The sequence below is a fragment of the Lampetra planeri genome, chromosome 8, assembly GCF_965212315.1.
Source record: "Lampetra planeri chromosome 8, kcLamPlan1.2.h2, whole genome shotgun sequence".
In the NCBI taxonomy this organism is placed as follows: domain Eukaryota; kingdom Metazoa; phylum Chordata; class Hyperoartia; order Petromyzontiformes; family Petromyzontidae; genus Lampetra; species Lampetra planeri.
In genome coordinates this window covers 10,008,439-10,027,760 of record NC_136114.1, presented here as the reverse complement: position 1 = coordinate 10,027,760, position 19,322 = coordinate 10,008,439, and the positions used below count along the sequence as shown (strand labels likewise).

The following is a 19,322-nucleotide window of genomic DNA, read 5'->3' as shown; positions in this document are numbered from 1 at the left end:
ATAATCTGGCTTACACGATCAGAGCCAAAACAGTGTAATTAGTAGTGTCCAGAGAAAGCTCTGTGTGTGCTTGATTCAGTTAGTGTGCCGGAGTCAGATACGACAGCCCGTGTTGCGTTATCGTGCTGTTGAACTCGTAACATACAGTATTTAAAACTGAAAACGCGATTATGAGAGGGCTGTGTGGTTGCCACAAGATTGACGCATCACTATCTGGGGCGACACTCCACATGTTCTGAAATATGCAATGCGACAAGAAAAAAAACTCACATTGTAAGAATTCCTATGGAAATCTTACAGCTCAATTGTAAATTAGTGGCGACGGCTTTAGTCTACATAAAGTAGCTCAATTCAAAGAGTGTTCTACTATCAAGGGTAAATACTTCCATGAGCCCACTGGGTCTCTAGATTTCGTGGGTTAAGATGATATGCTTGCAACCCACACCCCCTACATGTATTGCATTCTCTATAAATGTCATAACTAGTAAGAAAACACTCAAAATAATCACAAAAAATACACAGGCAAGTAAACCATTGTATCTGTATTTTGGTTTACTGCATTCGCTTATGCAAATACGAACAGATTCCCAAAATGTATGGGTTTATTTTTTGTTCCACATTATCTTAAATTTACAATTGTAGCAACATTCATTGAGAACGATTACATGACAATTCCAAGTTTGCAAAAATCTCAGGACCAAAATATATTTCTTAAAAAATGCAAAATAATACATAAAATCCGTGTAATGTACATAAAATGTAGTCATCATAAACACTCTTTGGCAATCCAGTGCCAGATGAAGGCCTCCCCATGAATAACACCGTATGGGGAGGCCTTCATTCAGCAGCAGATTGACAAAAGATTATTCACACAATTGTGCAAAAGATTAGCTTAAAACAATATATTCTTAAAAGCTGAACACGTAAACATAAAAAACGGGCCTGTTATAATAGTATTGGAAAGGGGTTTCTGGCTTTTTTGGGAGCTGTGGGATTCATCCTTGGTTTGGCAAGGATGGATGATGCCGATTAGGTTACTGGCTGGTGGACTGGGTTGGCTATTTTGTCCTGTCGTCTCCTGATGCTCAGGTTTACGTTGACCGTTGTGACCCAGTGTGTCTGTACAGTTAATCGTTTATCCCTTCATTTGTGATGTTCTTGAAGTTATTTTTTTTCTTTTTTCCCATTCCTCTTTTCCCTTTTTGCCTCGATATTCTATTCTCTCATGGACGTTTTTCAAGCAACATTCTTTGATATTTATGGCATTTAAGCACTGAATAAATGAAAATCCTTCCTATTCAATATCGTATACACCAATACCACTGCACATTCACTTTATATCCGAGTTGTGGTCAGCTTACATTGATGTTTATTGATTTCAATATTTCACTTTATTTCAAAATTATTGGGCAGCTCCACAAAAACCACAGTATAAACTTAATGCAGTAATTTTTAGTCTGTCGATGGTCGGCGATGCGGCAATCGACTCATGTCGATGAGCTGTACATGATGCACTATTCAAAGTTGAATTTTTCGAAAACGGATTTTTTATGCTGTTTGGCGTTTTGACATCGCAGAGTAGCACTGATTTCGGATTTATTGGTACCCCAGTCGCGGAGTTAAGTACACCCCTGGAAAAAATAGTGTCCCAGAAATAAAATATTTAATTGCCTCGGCCATTTTGTATCATTCGGTACCCCGGGGTACCGCCATAAGGATAATTTAGTCCTGGTCAGGCCTGAATTACAGGAGCGAAATATTTAGTTTGACTTCATATTGCCCTTAGATCTTTACCTCTAAAAGCAGTTCAAAGCTTTTAAATATCGGTTGTCTGTTACAAAGACATACAATGGTGATTTTATAGAGCATGAAGGTAATTTAACTCCTACAGTCCAATACATACTGGTAGTGTTGACATGCATCCCAAAAATGTGTTTAATCAAGAAAACATTATTGTGTTGGCTCTTGTAATATTATTTGAATGGCCAGATAATTTTAAGCATTAAAAAAACGTATATGACAAACACTCACCTCGTAAAATAAACATGCCTTAATGTTTTGTTTAACGAGCAAAAGTATTCCATAATAATGGTAATATTTGATTACATTTAAGTAAGCATAATCATTTAGCTGTTTCACACTCATCTGTGTGGCAACTAAAATATTTTACAGGTGAATTTGGTAAAAAAAAGTCACTAAGTTGAGCAAGAGCATCATCAATAACTGAGTGATAAAAAAAATGATTATCAAGGCTCCTAATACAGGATTAAAATTTGATCAATACTCAAACTACATATGGAAGTGATCTTAACTGACTTTTTAATTATAACATGTAAATATAATAAAGTATCAGAAACGTTTCCATTTTAGTACTTAGATTAACTGAAATGATGATTAAATGCTCAATTATAGACAAAACCACATTTTACTCAACTCACTCCAAAAGGTGCCTCTTGCTGGATATATTAGTCCTAAAAAGCAGCCTTTTTTAATCTAGGACGTGTAGTCAATGACATATTCCGGATACACCTGATCTTTCTCAAACACCACAAAGATATTGGGATTGACCTCGGTGTCTACACAGCTGTCGTAGAGAACTAACGACGATGACACCGATGATCCTACGGATGTTGAAACGGACGTTTTTAGCTCAGGAGGCCTCTGGTAGCTGGAATCGCCTCGAGTGTAGCGGCCCACCAGCACTCGTGCGAGAAACATAACCATTTTTACAGGCATGCTAGTTGGTACTGGGATGCTTACTAAGGGGCTTGCTGTCGAGTCATCTGAAATGGAAACCCCAAATACTTTTAAAATGGTAGAAAGAAACCCCTTTTCTGGCTCTTTCTTTGTCTGATTTGGCACCTGTACTTTTACCGGTGGCTGTGCTTTCTTGATGCTTGCAACAGCGTAGTGATGAGAATAAGAAGCATCACGTGCAAAATAACTTCCTGTAACAAGAAAAAAAACCCAATGAAGCATGTTGGCATGGGTTAGGTTTTTTGTTTAATTTGTATGTGATATTAAAAAAAGCAAAGAGTCACATTTGCAGACTGAAGTAGTACCTTTGCCGTAGGCTGTTCCATGGGTGCCACACAGTCGCCAGTCAAAGTTTTGCTGGCAGATGGCTGTCACCATTTCAGGGCTTGTGCCATGGAAGAGCTTGCGCTCCTCCAACTTAATCCCACCATTCTTCTTCCGCATCCACTCACGCTTCCTGATAGGCCAAAATCATACTAAATTAGTTTTCAATTATATTCATTAACATACTAAGATGTCTATATGTCAACAAGCATGAATTTTGAAGTTTGAGATGTTTTTATTTTTGGTTGCACTCTGGTCTTTTAGTTATTTTGCTTTTTTAAATACTTGAAAGCCTTTAACAACGTACCTCTGGAAAGCATCCCACAGCTCCAAGTTCTGAACTCTTTTTATGCTGATGATAGCAAAAGACTGGTCGACTGTGCTTCTGAACAATGATTCCACCTCCTTGTACTCTGCTGACAACTTCCCAACATGAACAAGCTACAAAAAAAGCGAAACATACAAACAGCGTAAGATAAAAAAAATACTTTTGGATTTAAGAATATATTGACAAACTCCTCATTGTTTCGCTCTATGTTATTAACACAAGTGACTTCCATTAAACATATACTGTGCACATACGTCTACACAGCAGATTCACATTTCACAACATTTGAGACAGTTCCAATTGGAAAGCAGTGGAATGAGAATGAATTACAGTACATATATTCTTTATCATCCAAGCAAGTGAACAAAATACCACGTTAGTACTTTCATTTAACTTTATGAAAATACATTTGAATATAATAATCCACTAAATCGAAGGAAGTCTTCCCATAAAATCTCAGTGATACCCATTTGTAATGAAATTATTAAAACAGTTATAGAATCAAAACGAAACCTTCATCACAAAAGTTATGCTTGGTTTCCTGAAGCAGCCATTGATATGGTCCTCAACATTTGAACCTGTTCTCTTTTAAATATTTTCATCAGGCTGACAAACACATCTTCATGGAAATACAATTCCATAGGTCTAAGTGTGGTATTCTGGATCTTAACGAGATGCTTGGCTGTGAGGAAGACCTGATTTTCCTCTGCTCACATCAGAAGCTCACATATCTCCCTCTACGTAGCACTTCGTGCCTTCTTTTAGCCCCCCCCCCCTCCCGATACGTTCCATTCATTGGCTACCACATTCTGATAAGCTCCCCCCCCCCTCTCCTCCCCCCTCAACTTGTATTTAAGAGCTTGCATCTTGAATCCCTGCCTCACTTGATGCAGCAAATCTGGCTGTGACGGTCCCACCTGATGACGGAGACTTGTGTTGCCTCCGAAACGTCGTGATTGTATTGTTTTATTTTTATTAATTTATTAATTTGAATTTCATTTTCATTTTATTTTTATTAATTTATTAATTTTAATTTCATTTTTTACCTACGTGACTTTACCGAAAGAACTAAGAGTATGAATCCTTGCAGTCACATAAGCTTCAAATCTAGAAATATCTCCCTCTCTAAAAGGCCGTGCCAAGGCAAACCATGATGCCTGAGAGCATCGCTACTGCCATGCTCTTGTCATAGCAAATCAGTACTCATGCGAAGGCCTCCAGAAGCACAAACCCTGCTGAGCCAGTATCTTATGCTGGCCCAAGCACGTGAAGAAGGAAAACATGCCAAACGTTGGCCAACATGGCACATTAAAATTGTGAGGCCTACCAGCGAAGATTAATAATACATTTATCTGAAGGAGCTACAGAAATGTCTGAGTAACAGGTCCCAGAAAATGTAAATACTAAAGTCGGAGCGGGCAGACGTAACAAGAGAAGCTGTGGTGCATGTGCAGAGCAGAGCCTACTTATGTGTTTGAATAGGGATTACTGGTGTGGGCCAGAGCGTGGAACGAGTTTAGATTTTGAGGAACATATCTTAACGTCTACAATCAGGACCCCCAGTGTAACTGTTGTGAACTCAATTTATATGGTGGGCCATTACGTGAATTGATTCATATCTTTCCTTCAAATGAGCAAAACATTCAGATGAACAATTCAAATATATCATTACTAGCCTTTTGCCCGACCAAGGACGGGTGTATTGCAGTAAATCTGAAACTTGCAAGCGAAAAGCAGACCGCGACGTGATATTGCATTAATGCGTGTGCAATTTGTAAGGGCGCGGTGACACAGACCTATTAAATTTTAATCTCTTGTTCATCATGACGTCCTTTTTACTTCTATGTCTCAGTAGCGTTATGGAGATCACGTGACGTGAGGGTTCTGCCTTTGTAGTGAGGGTTGTAAGTTGACGCCAAGGAGGGGGGTGGAGGCGCCTCGCCCCCCCCCATGTGGAGTGACGTCAGCCGCTAATTATTATTAATGGGGGGGGGGGGTGTCCATTTGGAGGACGTCACCTTATAATGATTATTAATGAGGGGGGCTGTTCGAAATGGAGTGACGTCACCTGCTCATTATTATTAATGGGGGGGGGGGGGGGTCCACGTGGAGGACATAACCTGTTCATGATTATTAATGAGGGGGGCTGGTTGACGTTGAATGACGTCACGAGCGTTGCACACAGACATGCTTGGCTCATTATAGTAGGTCATAATAATGGGGGGGGGGTGTTCATTTGGAGGACGTCACCTGCTCCTGATTATTATTGAGGGGGGCTGGTCGATGTGGAGTGATGTCAAGAGCATTAAGGACAGACATTCCTGGGTGATTATAGTAGGTATAGCACTTACAGAGCATTGAAAAATGATTTTTTACATTGTACACTGCTTGGCATAAAAATTACCATATACAGATTATGACATGCTCTTTTCCCCTGTATATTAAAGGAAAAGTTAGAGGTGTATTTTATGATCTGGTATGTGGATGTGAACAAATTTGGATAACTTGTACGTATGTAGACCTTCTTTTGCACCGTACATAGCCAACCATGCTAATCGGAGCGGATCTTATAATCTGGGGAATAAGGTAGTAGTGTTTTTCAGTCCAAAAGCCACACATTACCGATGTGCTGATTTCGGAGAGAGAAGCGCTGTCCCAGTGGGTGGGAATATTGTCCACCCCAACACTGCGCAGATGTTTATACCTGATTGGGAAAAATTGTGCGCAGAACAGCAAAGAGCAAAAATTGTTTCAATGAAACTCATCAATATCCGATGAAAATATTGGCCATCCTATTATCTACTATTTTGTGCAATTGTAACATAGGATTTTAACTTAATTAGAAATATTAGTACGTAAAAAAATAACTCCAATGCAATATTGAAGTGATAATTTACCTTTATCCAATATAGCATTATGACATAACTTCAATTACTGGCGAAACGTCATACTCGCATTGTAAATGTTGTGGATTTGCTCTTCAACACACCGGTGTGCTGTACTAGTAACGAATTGGCATGTTCTGTTTACGTGAACAAACCTTACTAATTGGCTGTGTCGGGTGGTGGCAGGTTTAACGAGACATTTATATTTCCGTGATCTAATCCAAAAAAACCTATATTATGAACTTCAATTAAGTACACTCATTGATAAATCTACCGTATTTTCCCGCATATAGCCCGCATACGCATATAACCCGCAGACGCATATACCCCGCAAAAATAGCGTTTTGTGTAAAACAAATTTCAGATAGCCCGCACCTCCATATATCCCGCAGGGTCTTGTTTTGTTTGTAAAAAGTGGCATACCCCGCGGGTTATATGCGGGAAAACACGGTATATATAACATGTATAATTCTATCATAAAATAGCTCAACTCAGCCAAAATTATATGCAAGCCGCAGGGATTTTTTAAGATGTACAAATGAACCTTATGGCGGGACCCCGGGGACCCGAATAAACGGAAGTCAAAATCGTAATTAATTAATACAATTTGGCACATAAACTCTGCGACCCACCTGGCGCGGATCATTCTGTTGTCATGTCGTCCAAGCGCAGCGAGGACAAATGCGCAGAAGAGCTGAACAAGCGAATGCACTCCATGCTCGGGTATGGGCAGGATCATAAGTCTTATCCAAAGCGGCTCAAACTGCCTACACGACTTAAGTCCTTTATTTGTCATAACGGGATGCATAATACAGTGAAACTGCTCTCTTATCTTCATTATTATTTGTAACCTACAAATGTCTGCAGCCAGGATCAAGCAATGGCAATCATATTACCTGCAGATATTTAACAGATTACATGCATCGCACCATTAATTCCTCCTGTTTGATAATATTTCTCTTGTCCGTATGCATCTGTGCAGATAGGGTTTTTTTGCGGTTAAGCCATAGTCCCCACATACCGCTCGTATCAATGCGGATAAGAGGAGCGGCAACTCACTATTCTGTCGAGTAACATTGGTATAAACGACTGTTACAATATGATCAGCGCGTACTATTTTAAGTACTGTTTACAAAGTGTGTTCACAAATCTACACTGAGAAACACGATGATTGACTGAGGGGTGTAAATTATGTTTTCAATAGTGTATTTAAAGAGAGGTACTGCAGGTAAGTAGTTTTCAGTTTTAAAGGCATAGTTTAACAAGACAACACTTCAGTTTCCAGTTTCAATTTATTTGGTATAGTTCTGTGAGCCATTCGGCTCTTGAATCGGGTGCAACCGAAACAAACAAAAAACAAAAACATGAACAAGAAAACATCTTAAAGTGATTTTGCGCAAACAGAAAATTCCAGGAAAAAAACTGCCAAGTCTTCCAGAAAAAAATCACCGTACACCAACGCTGTGCAAACATCCCAGTGGGATGCAAGTCAAACACTTGCCACCATCCTTCAAACCCATTGGTGAAAAAGAGCAAAGTTTTTGTTTACATTATAATCTAATGTTTATGCAAGAGCCAGGGGCTTATGGGACCCCGGGGTCCCACCATAAGGTTCTAATATTCAAGTGTGTACTACTCTTTCTATCTCTTCCTACTCTATTTATCCCCATTTCCTTTCCTTACAATTGCTTCTTAACTGTTTCCTAAAGGGGTCCCTTTTTGTCTTAATATGTTTATTTCGGTCATATGGATGCAATATAACCTGGTGCTAATACTTTGCTGTATTTGTTTTTAAAATATAAATTAAATGTAAAGTATATACCGCTCTCTTGCTGCTTCCACATCACGTCTTGACACGAAGAGAGGCCTCCTCCTCACATCTCTCCTGGTACCCACCGTCATGTTTGTCTGCATCATTTCTGTCATGACAAACAACACTAAGGTCAAACGCATTGGATGAAAACACCTCCTAACCCTTGTACCCAAACTGTTTTACAACATTCAGGAAAGTTAATATGCTGGGACTGGTACAGTTCACTTAATCATTATTGAAAATAGAACGGCTGGAACAATATATGAACATGCCACTTGGGACATAAACACACAACAAACTTATATATTAACTAAATTACATCTTTCCAGGCAATCATTAAAGTACTAGCTTTTTTTGCCCGTCCAAGGACCGGTGTATATTGCAGTAAATCTGAAATATTCAATAGAAAAATTGTTCAGCTCATGATTATTAATGAGGGGGGTTGCCCCATATGGAGTGACGTCACCCACTCATGATTATTAATGAGGGGAGGGGTGCGGCATGTGAAGTGCGTGACCTTGTGCGTAAGTGTAACTTTCCACGCGGGAATGAATATTAATGAAGGGGGGGGGGTCTTTTGCAGTGACGTCAGGCACGGATGTAGCATTGTGCTGCGTAGATTTATTTTTTACCATCACTTTCTGTAAAGAAACGTCATATTTGAATCGACTTTGCTTCCTCTGCGTTAGTGCAAAAAATCCACCCACTCATGAATATTAATGGTGGGGGGGGACCTCATGTGGAGTGACGTTACGCGCGGGACAGACAGACATTTCTGGGTGATTATAGTATAGTAACAACAGCTTCCTATTTTCCACTATGCAAAATGAAAAAAGTTAATTCCCACATGACCTGTTGCACATATTGGTGCACACCAGAGGTGTGGACTCGAGTCATGTGACTTGGACTCGAGTCAGACTCGAGTCATGAATTTGATGACTTGCGACTCGACTTGGACTTGCATAACAATGACTTTGTCCCACCTATGAGATGTGGACTCGAGTCATGTGACTTGGACTCGAGTCAGACTCGAGTCATGAATTTGATGACTTGCGACTCGACTTGGACTTGCATAACAATGACTTTGTCCCACCTCTGGTGCACACAATAATATTTTCTTTGATATATTCCGCCAGCTTCCTGAATCAAATTATTATGAATCATATATTAGGCAGCCACTGGAATGATTTATAGATGTAGAAAAATGAGAATGTCACGTCATTATTAAAGGAATAACAGTGTATGCCAGTAGCAGGTTCAAAATATACTTTAAGATTTCCTTACAAAGCAATGACCAGTTTTTTGTAACCTTGCTTTCCAAGTTTCTGTTTAAATGATTACATCCTATTTTGTGGTCATTCAATACAATTTAGATCATATCCAAGATTTGTATTGAATCTGGAGCGAAATATAATTATTGTACTTATGTATCTTTCTCCTGGCGCTTGACATTTAAAATGCATTTGTGGTGATATTGTGCTTGAAAAATCAACAAACCTGTAAAGTTGATGTGGTACAAGAAATGCCCAGCTACAATCGTCAAACCTCCATTCTTGTCCTTTTCATAGGCCTTCTCCAGATCTCCCGATGAAACTTCAGATTTCGCCTTTTCATTTGTGGTGGCCTCCACATAGAGAAAATACAAAACTTTAAAACGCCAATGCAATACAAATGTGCATGGTTATGATGAACACAAATGTATGGAGAAAATATATTTTTACATGCCCTAAAAAAAAACATTTAAACGGAGGCTACAATTAATTGCTTCCTTTACCACCCACTCACAATCTGAATTAAAATGACTCGACATATGTAAATGACTTCATCAGTGCCTTCAGGACCATCTTGCTATAGCAACCATGTCAGCAATTTGAAAATAAATAAGATGCAATTCCTACCGTCTCCCTTTGCGTTGTCTCCAATAGTCACTCATTAACTTTTGTGATTCGGCAGTGCGGCGGAGGTAACCGAGCTGCTAGTTCTCTCCTTTAAACATATTTGCCCTTAGTCCAGGTCAGGTCACACCCTTTAAAAAACTAATTTTCATTTAGCAAAAAGGGATTTATTTTTGCTTAATTTTGGTGTATTGCTTATCCTTGTACCACTTCTATATTTTGAGTTATAAGCTCTACATAATGCAGGTTGATGCTTGTTGTGACTTCAACTAGTTACTCATTGTCTCCTTTCATGATCTGCTATATTCTTTTTCCAAATTGCAGCTTACTGTCCTAAATGTGTTCGATGTTGTGTAATAGCACAGACAAGTGACTTTGCACACCTGTGATCCATACGTGATCCATTTCCCCACATCTTCTTGCCAGTACCATATCCATTTTGTGGTAAGCAGGAAGTTGTCTGGTTTGGTAACCGCATTTGCCGTGGAAAGGCGTCGCACTGCATTGTTATCCATAGTCATTCTTACAAAATCAACAGAATTCCAGCTGTTCCAGAAAAGCACACAGTACATGAGGTGGAGGTATTAATTTTCTTTGATGCATTTAGGACAACAATAAGCATTGCAATATAAGAGTACAATCATCACACTCACAACAGCATATTTACAACGGGTACATGAAGCATCACCTGACATTGGTAGGGTCACAGTACTGCTTTTCAATCGTCTCCATGTCGGGTATGTCTTCCCATATGCGAGCTAATTTGCCCCTCTTCTGCCATCGATATGGTAGCTTTGCATGGCTTTTAAGGCAACGCTCTGCATGGGTGAATGGATAGTTTGTGTATCACAGGTGGGAAGGTGACAAAAAAACACTTTAATTGCATGCATTGTTATTACTATTTTCAATGAAATAAAGCTTTGAGAAAATGATTTGCCATTTTAAAATAGATTTATTAATACATTGGACGATGAGTAATTTTAAATGTGTACCTTTAAAAACAATAAATAGTAATCAAAACAAACCTTTAAACTGGCACTCAGAAAGGAGGTGATATAGACAGATCTCTTCTTCATTGTCATTCTCCATTGCAGTGTCGCCATCACCATCACTGCCATGCTTAGGAGTGCCCACTGAAGGTGTGTAACCTGTTGCACCAGCTTGCTGCTTATCTGAAACAAAAGAGTTTAAATTGTCAGAAAGTTATCCCAGCTATCAGATGTGTTGAAAAATAACAATATAATTTATTTAAAAATATACAAGGTCATGTAACAAATATCTTATGTATCAACAATACCATACGGCAATCAGTGCTTTTACCTGTGCTGAGCGGTACTGGACGAACCACATGGCTTGGTGGTTGGGATCTTCCTCTCCCTCCATCTCTTCCCCTGGTTGGATCTTTGTCAAAATTGAATAGTTTGTCAAAATTGTATGTTTTATCAAAACTTTAGGGTTTTTTAAACTCAGTCTTTTCACTCAAATTGTCAGATTTCGTATTTTAAAAAGGGAACTGCTCCTTCTGGCAATGTGAATTTTCTCCTTCTTCCAGAGTAGTTTCAGCACCACGTCATTAGGTTAGGCAGCAAGCATGAACTTCTGCAGCAATAATTGCATATTTCGATCGTTCAAGTTATCATTGCATCGGCATTTAACCCCACATAAATAAAACTTTCAGAAAATGTATTACCATTTTCAAATAGCCAGTATTAATCAACTGGATGAATAATTTTAAATGTTGTGGTACTTTGACGTGTTCCTGTAAAAACAATAAATAGCAATCAAAACAAACCTTTTAAATGGCACTCAGAAAGGAGGTGATAATACAATAAATAGCAATCAAAACAAACCTTTTAAATGGTACTCAGAAAGGAGGTGATAAGACATTGTGTTCTTATTTTCCATTGCAGTATCACCATCACTCCCATGCGGAGCAATACCCATTGAAAGTGAGTAACCTGTTGCACCAGCTTGCTGATCATCTGAAACAAAATAATTTAAATAGTCAGGAAGGTATCCCAGCTATCAGATGTGTTGAAAAACAACAATGATTGATTGTATTGAAAAATATTCAAGGTCATATATCAAATGTCTCATGTACAAACAATACCATGTGACAATCAATGCTTTACCTGTGCTGAGCGGTACCGGGCGACCCACATAGCTTGGGGGTTGAGATCTTCCTCTTCCTCCATCTCTTCCTCCTCCTCTGCCCCTGGTTGGGTCTTTGTCAAAATTGTATGGTTTATCAAAACTGTAGGGTTTGTCAAACTCAAGTCTTTTCACTTAAATTGTCATATTTCGTATTTTCAAAAGGGAACTGCTCCTTGTGGCAATGTGAATTTGCTCCTTCTTCCAGAGCAGTTTTGGCATAATGGCATTATGTTAGTCAGTAAGCATGAACTTCTGCAGCAATATTTGCATTTTCGGATCGTTGACATTATGATTGCGTCAGCATTTGACCCCACATAAATAAAGCCTTGAGAAAATGTCTTACCATTTTAAAAATAGACAGTGTTAATAAACTGGATGATGCGTAATTTTCAATGTTGTGCTACTTTTATGCGTGACGTTAAAAACAACAGTAATCAAAACACACCTTTTAAATGGCACTCAGAAAGGAGGTGAAATAGAGAGCTATTGTCCTTGTCATTCTCCATTGCAGTATCACCATCACTGCCATGCTTAGGAGTGCCCACTGAAGGTGAGTAACCTGTTGCACCAGCTTGCTGCTCATCTGAAACAAAAGAGTTTAAATTGTCAGGAAGTTATCCCAGCTATCAGATGTGTTGAAAAACAACAATGACTTATTGTATTTTAAAAATATTCAAGGTCATATAGCAATTGTCTCATGTACAAACAATACCATGTGACAATCAATTCTTTACCTGTGCTGGCCAGTACCGGACGACCCACATGGCTTGGAGGTTGAGATCTTCCTCTTCCTCTCCCTCTGCCTCTTCCTCTGCCTCTTCCTCTGCCCCTGGTTGGGTCTTTGTCAAAACTGAAGGGTTTGTCAAAACTGTAGGGTTTGACAGAACTGAAGGGTTTGTCAAAACTGAAGGGTTTGTCAAAACTGAAGGGTTTGTCACTCAATTTGTCAAATTTCGTATTTACAGAAGTGGAACTGCTCCTTGTGGCAATGTGAATTTGCTCCTTCTTCCAGAGTAGTTTCAGCACCTCGTCATTAGGGTAGGCAGTAAGCATGAACTTCTGCAGCAATATTTGAATCTTTCGATCGTTCAAGTTATGATTGCGTCGGCAATTGTCCCCAAATTTACAACTGCCTAAAACAAACTGTTTGCACAGGTGCAGCCTTGTACATTTCTCGTTAAATTCACACTCATTACCTCCCGCAACCTTGTAGGTATTGCATATCTGTAAAAAAACACACGCATTTCTATTGTCACATTGTACCATGACAATTAAAATACAATACATGCATGTTAAATTTTGTTCCCTCTCCTACTGCAAATTGTGTTCACTGATGAAAGTTAGTTTCCCCCCTTGAGGAACACCTTCTAATGACCTGTACTGCGCACGGTATGGATGACAACTCTCATCCACAATTTCCATCAGCATTATCTCGTTATAAACGCAAATTAACAGTTTCAGTGTACCGTATTCTTACAACTGAATATATATTTATACAAATCACGTCACCGACACACCTGTGTAAAGAGCTATTCCATTACGAAATACCCAAAGTACGTGAGCAACACATTTTGACAAGAAACAACCACAAAATATACGAAGAAAATATCTAGACTGGGTTGTCAACAAACAAATCTCTGAAATACACCTCATTGCACTGCGGCAGTCACCTACAACAGTGTGGGGTGTTTTCGATTTAAAGCTTTCGTGACTGCAGGGATTCATCTTCTTGGTTCTTTTGGTAAAGTCACGGAGAAGGGAAATAATAAAAATAAAACATAATAAAATTCAATACTCACGACGTTTCGGCCACAACGCAAGCAGCCGTCCTCAGGTGAAGAACAGGTCTGTCGGAAAAATTCAGACGCTGTCTTTCCGACAGACCTGTTCTTCACCTGAGGACGGCTGCTTGCGTTGTGGCCGAAACGTCGTGAGAATTGAATTTTATTATGTTTTATTTTTATTATTTTACTATTTCCCTTCTACGTGACTTTACCGAAAGACCCAAGAAGAGTGTGGGGTGTGTATACGTGGTATGTAAAGTTATGGCCTCAATACACCCATTCGATTAGTCTCCCACCATATGCATGCGAACGGCTCACATTGCTGGAATTAATGTATTCAAGTGCATGTACACACCGTTTTGTCAATCCACTGCTGGATAGTGGCTTCTCTCACGCCTTATGGACTGTATCACGACCTATGTAACCATGCTTGTGCAACTCAAATATGTACTGTCTAACGTCTGAAATAGAGCCTCGCAGATAATTGGGCACTTCCTGCTGAAATAAATAAAACTATCTTATTTCTTCACCACTCTGGTCAATGGCGGGGGGGGGGGGGTGTCGAACATGGATTTGCTCACAACCAGGCCACAATTCGATTAGGGCAATTGATGAGGATGGGGAGGAATTTCCCTGGCTCTGCAAATTTTATCTCAGGGATTGAATTGGCAGTGCCAAAGTTGAGCCTGCTTCGTACTTGATTGGGAACCTGTTTGGAAATACCATGTCATTTGTCGGGTTGCAACTGGCTCCGTTGTGACCAGCAAATGGAAGTAGAGAGCATATGCATTCTTAAATATTTTTACGTGGTGGGTTTTCTCTGGATTTATCCCATAAGAAGCCAAACATTAGTGGAAATGGCTAGACATCCCAATGTAGCAGGGCCCTGCTATAAAGTCTTCAGACTGAATGGAGCTTCCCAAGTTAAAATGCATTTCCATTATTTCGAAGTGCATATGATACATTACGGCAATGCCATCTGTTATGTGCTCAATTATCATTTTCAGTTAGCGATCTATAATTGGAAAAAGGCCTTCTCACATGTTGGCCATCTAGACTGTCTGACCATACTTCACCACGTTCGTTTGTGTGGGCTGGTAAAACCCTGTCTATTTTATCTCACCACTGGAAATATGACAAATTGCTCCCTGTTCACGAAGCTACGTGCAGAGTGGTCACCCATCCAAGCACAACCCAAGCACTATCCAAGCTCAATCCTACTTAGCTTCTGAGACCTGACAAGATTGAGTGCACTCTGGGTAATTTAGTCAGAGGCTATGTATATACTTGTGTGTGTATGCAAGTACCATAGTACCCCCCCCCCCCCAAAAAAAAAGCGATACATTTTATTGTAAAGTCACACCCATATAGATCTGCAAGTGGAAAAATGCAGCTACAATACCTGAGGGAGGAGAGAAGGGTCATTTGGTAAGAGCAGCTTTTGAATATTGTCAAATGGAAGCCCCTCCACTTTGTTTTCATAACACAAGTCACGATTGTGTTCATCCCTGAAATCATGTGAAAATCTGCATCGAGGCCTACATGAGAATAAGGAAATAGAAAAAAAACACACATTTATACAACAGCCACTGTCACATTACTCTATTGTATAATTAAATTTACAACTTAACTTTTTATTAACCAAAAAATTAAGGAAAGGGTTGTATGTAATGTTTTATATAATTATGCAGTGATGAAGATCATGCTTTATAACACTCATGGGCCCACGTAAATCAGGATTTACCTATTAAAGGTGAGACTCCTTCAAATTAAATGTCTACATAATGAAACCTTTGGGTTTAGGATCCATCAAGGCGTAACTCTTGAAATTGAAACCTCTGACAGTGAGAACGTTGGGGGTGAGATCACCTGAAGTCACGTGTGATTAGGTCAGGTCCGTTGTTGAGACCTCTGTCGGTGATATCTAACAAAGGTGATGCCACCGTAGGATCGAAAAACTAATCTGTGGAGGTGAGACTACTGGAGCTGAGACCCGTGTAGATAAGAAAAGGGCCCTGCTGTTGAGGCTTATGTGGGTGAGATGCAATGGCGGAGCCAGGATTTTCAGGTAGGGAGGGGCAACCCCTCCAGCAATGAAAAATGTTACAGTAGTTGTTAGTAAGGACTTGTCCCTTGCTTTTTATTCGAGGTGTGTGCGGCGATGGCGCAGCCATCGATCGAAGGTCGAATTCGAACCGCGTTGTGTGATCGGCATCGCGCTCGCTGAAGATGTTTGCCTTCAGGGAAGCCGTGTACTGTATACGCAACTGCGCACAATTCTGAGTCACTTAAAACTGCTTTGCCCGTACTTATCGCCAATTATGGACTCAGACTATTGTCCTATGATCTCATAGAGTCCCTGGCACAAAATAATATGCTACACAGTGGCATTGGGGGTCGCAAAATGCCGATTTATTACTAATAAACCCCAATGATCCGATCTAAATTAGGGATTTCATCTTCTCATAGAGTTCCTGACACAGTGGCATTGGGGGTCGCAAAATGCCGATTTATTACTAATAAACCCCAATGATCCGATCGAAATTAGGGATTTCGATTGGATCATTGGGGGGGGGGGCACGTGCCACCCCACCCACCACTGGTTCCGCCAGTGGTGAGATGGCTTTTGGCAAGATCCCTTTGGGTTATACCTCTGGAGGCGAGAATCCTGGAGGCCAGTCCTCATAAAGTGTGGCCCCTGTTCGGAGGTCTCAGGAGGATGAGACTTTGATCAACGACGTCCCTGAAAGTGTGACCTCTGCAGGGAAGCCCAAAGTAGGCGAGGCACCCTATGGATGAGACATCTGGAGATAACCCCTGTGTTGGTGGGGTGGAGATCCTTGGAGGTGAGAACCCTGTGAATGAGATTTCTGGAAGTGTTACCCTGTGGAGATGAAACAGCTGTTTGTATGATATCTACAGGAAACCCTCGAATGTGAAATCCCTATGGATGAGACGTTTAGACGAGACGTCGAGAGCGGATACCCCTTGTTGACGAGATTCCTGGAGATGCCTCGGGCCGGCGTTAGGGTTTGCTTGGGTGGTATATACAGGTAGTCCCCGACTTACGACGGAGTCGTAACGTATCCCCATCGTAAGTCGGGGACTACCTATATCACCAATCACCGTGACCCACGCAATAACTCAACTGCCCCCCCCCCCCCCCCAAATCCGAGCACCGCTAGATCCGGTCTTCGATAGAACCCACGTTGGGGAGGTTGAGACCTCTGGATAAACACGTCTAAGAGTAGAAACATGTTGATGAGCGCCGTGTAAGTGAGTTCAGACCACCCGAGATAGGGGGATGGGGGCCACATTACCCGAACTTGCAGTTGCCCAGCACGTAGGAGCGGCACATGTGCAGCTTCTGGCAGCTGTCCCCTTCGGGGCAGCCGGATGGATCCCGGTACTTGGCACAAAGACGCAGCGATGTCACGGCCAGCACCGTGGAGTTGGACCTCATCCCGGACGCTTCGATCCCGTTGCCCTCGACGAATGCGAACAGGTCGGGATTGTCGCGAAGCATCTGCAGAAGCTGCACAAGCTGCATGTCCAGCTCGCCGGCGAGCGATAAGGGGTGCATCTCACTGCCATTGTCGTGTAGGATGGTAAGCGCTCTCTCGAACGGCTTCCCGGCGCCGCTGAACATCTCTTCACGACGACGACGGCGGCGGCTGTGTTATTGAGAGACGCCCATCCGTCGAACGGCGACGTCCAGAAAACTAACTTTAAAAAGATAACAACCCACCCGAAACCATTCAGTCATTCGGGTTGTGTGCGGCGAACTTGGGCAAAACGATAGAGAGGGGAGTGGGGGACTGCCACCGGATAGCAAGCGACCGCGAACGCAAAACACAGAGAGAGAAAAAAAGGATAAAATGCTTCACAAACAACTCCCTCTGTTCCGCTTTGAAATTCCCAGCGCGCATACGCGCCGCGCCCGTCCGCCCCCACTGTGTGAGCCGTTACGTGGCCGCGGGTGGGCGCCGATGCTTATCCGCTGTACGGATTTAACTCGCGCTCCGTGTCATCATTTTTGGGAAATGCGCTGCGCGCTCCTCGTTGCAGTGGCACGGGCCACGTGCGATTGACATTTCGTGGGGGGTGGGCAAAACGTTTCAAAGATTAGTTGTAATACTCTTAGGTTTTTTCGGTAAAATACATAATGAAAAATAAATATTAAAAATAATATAAATAATAATAGAAATAAAATAATTATTCTATTATTATTTCTTTTATTTTTTTACCTACGTGACTTTACCGAAATAACCTAAGAGTATGAATCCTTGCCGTCACGAAAGCTTCAAATCTAGAATTAGTTGTAATACTTTGAATCGAGTGCATCATCGTACCGTGTCAACCCGTATTCTTGTACAGGGAAATTTGAGATAGGGGCCGTCCATAAATGACGTCACGCGATTTTGGACGATTGTTGACCCCCCCTCCCCTTCGTCACACGACGTCACAAAAAGTCAGACCCCCCTGAAATATGACGTCACAAAGCTCTGCCCCCCCCAAAATAAAACATGCTTCAAATCGCTTTCAACTATTGTCATTGTAGTGCGTATTTAATGTGGTGCTGCACTCTGATGTTGTAGGAGATTATTTTAAAGTCTATTTAATTAAGTAGAACGTGTTGTCCATATTTATTTAAAGTTGCGCATTTTGATGTGACGTCACATTTCTCAACCCCCCCCCCCTCGTCACACATCGTCACAAATGTCTGACCCCTCCCCCCCCAGGTGCGTGACGTCATTTATGGGCGGCCACTTATCCTTGTTCCACGAAGCACGGACACATCCAGCAAGATAGATCGAACATCGGCGTCTATAGATGCCAAAATGTGAATTCTCCTCCCGTGTACCCTTCGCTTTTAAGACTCGAAGATTAATGGTTGTGTAAATGTTTGGCTGTTATAAATACAATGCATACTAACTCTCCGGCGGTGTGTGTGTTTCGGATTTGGATAGCGCACCGCGTGTTGTTTTGGAATGTCTGACGTTTCGCGCCACGTTGCTTTGCGGGGAGATCGTTCTGCGGTAATAACTGAATGGAGGCAGCTTCACGTTCTGACGATTCACAACACACTCGATTGTCAATAACACCGTGGCCTTTGAAGGAAAACACATACAATCGTCGACGTTTCGGGTAATGATCCTTCATGCGCCCTTCATAAGCACGTGAATGACCATTTCCCGAAACGTCGTAGATTATATATTTTATTTCAAGGCGGTGTTGTTAACGAGGAGAGTTGAGTGTCTATTTTTAGTGCCAGGTTCGTCACTACGGCGTACGCGGGGAATCCGTGCATACCAGGGTGATGATATCACTGACGATCTGCTGATGATGAAGGTCCTCGTCCTCAAATGCCACTTGCACCGT

The 19,322-nt window shown here is 41.2% G+C and overlaps 1 protein-coding gene across 1 annotated transcript; it reads right to left on the bottom strand.

Moving 5' to 3' along the window:
* Window positions 1-1,346: 1,346 nt before the first annotated feature.
* LOC144720308 (protein mono-ADP-ribosyltransferase PARP12-like) lies at window positions 1,347-17,815 on the bottom strand. Its single transcript, XM_078596964.1, has 16 exons — window positions 17,261-17,815; window positions 15,343-15,478; window positions 12,891-13,380; window positions 12,602-12,739; window positions 12,135-12,227; window positions 11,853-11,984; window positions 11,323-11,403; window positions 11,028-11,174; window positions 10,691-10,820; window positions 10,386-10,548; window positions 9,605-9,731; window positions 8,117-8,213; window positions 6,032-6,113; window positions 3,389-3,522; window positions 3,063-3,214; window positions 1,347-2,948 (listed from the first exon to the last, which is right to left on the bottom strand). Exons 1-16 carry the CDS (start codon window positions 17,587-17,589, stop codon window positions 2,494-2,496), a joined length of 2,886 nt encoding a protein of 961 aa, XP_078453090.1. The 5' UTR covers window positions 17,590-17,815; the 3' UTR covers window positions 1,347-2,493.
* Window positions 17,816-19,322: the final 1,507 nt, after the last annotated feature.